Below are 3,606 nucleotides of genomic sequence, written 5' to 3'. Positions count from 1 at the left end.
AGTCAGTGTTTTCAACTGAAGGTGAATCACTAAATCAATAAACATAAATTCCCTAAGGTCGAGTCGGTATGACTGATTGAAGGTGAATGCATAGTGGACACTTAGAATTTTTATGAATAGTACGTTTTATTGATTTATTGAAACATAAGTGCCCTAAGGCATAGTTCGGTTGAGCCAACTGAAAATGGGGAGGTGGGAAGGCCCACTCATCCCTTTGAACAACATAAAGATGGAGCTGAGTCGCGGCCTATTAGAAGTGATAGTGCTTGAGGAGGATGACATTCCAACTGTGGTTGATGTCTTTACCCTCTGGAGACTAAAGTTTGTAGGCGTCGTTGGCAACTGCTTTGGTGATCTTGTATGGTCCCTCCCAAGTAAGACCAAGTTTGTCGGCATTGATCTCCTTGGTGTTTTGGAAGACTTTGCGAATGACCCAGCCGCCCTCTTTGAATGTCCTCACTCGGACATTGCAGTTGTAATGTCGAGCCACACATTGTTGGTAAATGGCGTTTCTGATCTAGGCTTGTTCCCGGAGTTCATTGACGATGTCAAGTTGTGGAATAGGTTCTAGCTGTTCGACTCTTCACTCATCCACTAGAGTCTAGGTGAGGAGACCAACACCTCGATTGGGATAATTGCTTCCGAGTCGTATGCAAGGGAGAGGGAGTCTCACCAGTTGATGAACGGGCGGTGGTTTGGTAAGACCAAAAAACTCCTGGTAGTTCATCTGCCCATGCGCCTTTAGCTTTCTAAAGGTGCTTCTTCAGAGTCTACATGACTATCTTGTTGGATGACTCGGCCTGACCCTTTAGAGGATATCATGGACCAAAGGGCCTGGCCTGAGGTGCGCTAATGATGAGGCTCAATCTAGGTGATCCAAATTGGATAGGCTAGGTTAGTGTCATGGGTCTGACCCATGAGGTAAACCTTAACGTGGACCCAATGGCCCATGGCCTTAGGCCATGTAGTAGATTTTTCCCGTTTTGGCCTGATAAGACTCAAGACGATTTTTAGCTCATATATATAGCAAGTATTGTATAAATACTTTTGTAAAGTTCTTTTGATCTTCATTCAAAAAAAATTGAGGCATTTCATAATTTTCTCTGTTTTTATTTCTCTCGATCCTGTTAGGGTTGCGTTTGAAGGAAATTTACATAACATAAATAGTTTAATGAATCAAGTATTCATATAATTAAGATTAATAAATTAAACTGATTTGTTATATATATAAAATGAAGAAATATATTATGCATTAATTAATATTTATATTTTAATTTATTAATATTATATATAATTTCCCCCACTCACAAAATTGTCGAGGCCTCACACTGTTAGGGTTACAAGTTAAACAAATTAACATAATCTTAGGAAAAACTAAGTGAATGGAATTATAACTTTAACCCAAATACTGTCAAATGACTAAACTTTTTTCAATGGAGTCACGAGCCCCCACTGGTCCCTTAATAGATCTATCATGCCTATTATCATTGCTCTTTACTAAAACATTTTGACACAATGTTGACATTGTCTTTGTCTACCACGTTGAAACTTCTTAGTTTTGGTTGATTCTCGTACACTTTACATATAGTAATAACTGCAAGCATTATAAATCCTATAATGTTTCCAAATTAAAAGTGAAAGATTCCTGAATTCAGAAAGATTACTTGATAATAAAGTCATATCAATCAAATCACACCTTAGATCTTATTCAAATAATTAACAATATACATGTAATTGCCTCACAAAAACAAGTACAGACGAACATTGCAGATAAATGTAATGGTGTATTAGCTATTTTTACTTGGCATAAACGATTGATAAGTCTGAATAACAGTCAAGAAAAGTGCTAAACTTGCAGCAATAAAAGCAAGAACCGTCCAAGGGCTAGTGAAATGAGTATGCAACCACTCTGCCAACCAAATCTTCAACCTGTTTTTGTAATGCTTTTCTATTCTATCTTTAACAACCGCATATGCATGCGGGTGTGACACCAAATTATCAGCTATCTCATTAAAAAGATCAGCAACTTGTTGATCGCTCCCCAGAAAATTCAGAAGTATACCTTTTGACCGAAGCTCCTTAACATCTTCCGCATGTTCTAGAAGCGAATTCATCAGGCATATGTATGAAGAAACTCCAAAATCGTCAGGACCATTGAGGCTGGACTCGTATGCTACCATGTTTAGCAGCATAGACTTTGTTGAATCATCAATGTATATTGGTGGAAGTTTCAGGAATCCTGCGAGATACCCGGATTGAAAAGCAACGTCTGTGAATCTGTTAGTTTTGCTAGGCCTGAAGTGGATTCCTACCGCATTGAGCTCCTTCGCTGACCGGTATGAAAACCAGTCACTGCAATCGCGAGGAGGCGGTTGAGTCAAAACGGTTTTGTCGAAGAGATTGGTGCGAATGAGGTCTAGAAGTTGAGCAGGTTCAGACTCAAATTTTCCTGCTATTACAATCACATCTTGCACACCTTTTCTTCCCCCAAAAGCTAAATTACTAAGAAAATTATTTATGTTTTTCTTGTAAATTTGAGGAGGAGGACTACGAATTTGTGTAACAAACTTATTTAACATTGTCTGCTTGCTGTTTTCATCTCCGAATTTTGACTCGAAGCTCAATTCATTAAGGAGTTGAAAAGGAATTTGATTTTCCAGTAAGAACAAGTCTCGTTGAACGAGAGCTATCATGTTGTTTTTCATCTTCAAAGCCTCTCGTTCTTCTCTTACAATGCAGTAGATGAACTGGAGGAGGAAGCAGGCATCAAGAAACATCATCTGAGAGAACTCCTCATTGTTGAACTTGGCGACCGAGGTCTGGTCAGTGTAGCATTGTTTTGCAGCTTCCGCCACGCGCCTGACCTTCTGATACGACTCTTCCAGCAACTTCAAGTCCCCATTGACATACTGGCGCGCCATTGTAAGTTTGTGCTGCTGCATTAACTCAAGCCTGGGATTTCCAAAGTGGTAAGGACCGATTGAAACCACCAGAGGATCATAGCAACCTCTGTTTTTTTTAACCACACGAAGCATTGCTGGAACTCTCTCTATTTGCGTCTGGACCACCTCGTGCGGATTCTTGAAGCTTCCTCCATTCACGATATACTCAAGCCACTTTTTTTCATTACCAGAAACAGGAACTGCTGTATTGTCACCATTTATATGGACTACAATACTCTCTGATGGAGTATCACCGCCACCTTCTAGGCTGCTGGAACCGGCTTCGCCTTCTCTTTCTCCCATTGTTACTCTCTGTAATTAAAACTACATGAGTATGGTTTTGTAATGTGAGTTCATGCAAATTGATTAAATAAGTCTTGAGATTATAAATTTAATGAAGCATACCAATTGTAATTGACGGGCTACTTGTGATTTGGAGCAAGCATCTCAACTTTCCGTAGTTATCAAGCTTGGAATTGCTGCCAACTTTTTTAGGGAATAAAAGGTGAAGTCACCCGCCTCAAGATTCCTCGTTAGAAAGTGAGAATTATATAAAAAATTATTTATTACTGCTTTCGAATTTTTGAGTAGCTATGTTAACCATCTTTTATAATCTTTTGTTTAAAATAAGTTTCTTTTAATTTATGGTATCGGGAAACTGCCC

At 39.0% G+C, this 3,606-nt stretch overlaps 1 protein-coding gene across 1 annotated transcript; it reads right to left on the bottom strand.

The window, feature by feature from the left end:
• Window positions 1–1,787: 1,787 nt before the first annotated feature.
• LOC116106797 (UPF0481 protein At3g47200-like) lies at window positions 1,788–3,245 on the bottom strand. The gene has a single exon (XM_031393115.1). It carries the CDS (start codon window positions 3,243–3,245, stop codon window positions 1,788–1,790), a length of 1,458 nt encoding a protein of 485 aa, XP_031248975.1.
• Window positions 3,246–3,606: the final 361 nt, after the last annotated feature.

The sequence above is a fragment of the Pistacia vera genome, unplaced genomic scaffold (genome assembly GCF_008641045.1).
Source record: "Pistacia vera cultivar Batoury unplaced genomic scaffold, PisVer_v2 Contig522, whole genome shotgun sequence".
Taxonomy (NCBI): Eukaryota; Viridiplantae; Streptophyta; class Magnoliopsida; order Sapindales; family Anacardiaceae; genus Pistacia; species Pistacia vera.
The sequence above is the reverse complement of the archived record's forward strand: the minus strand, read 5'-3'. Positions and strand labels throughout refer to the sequence as shown.

Excerpts from the sequence above, each read along its gene's own strand:
- LOC116106797 (XM_031393115.1), bottom strand. The coding sequence starts at position 3,245 with ATGGGAGAAAGAGAAGGCGAAGCCGGTTCCAGCAGCCTAGAAGGTGGC.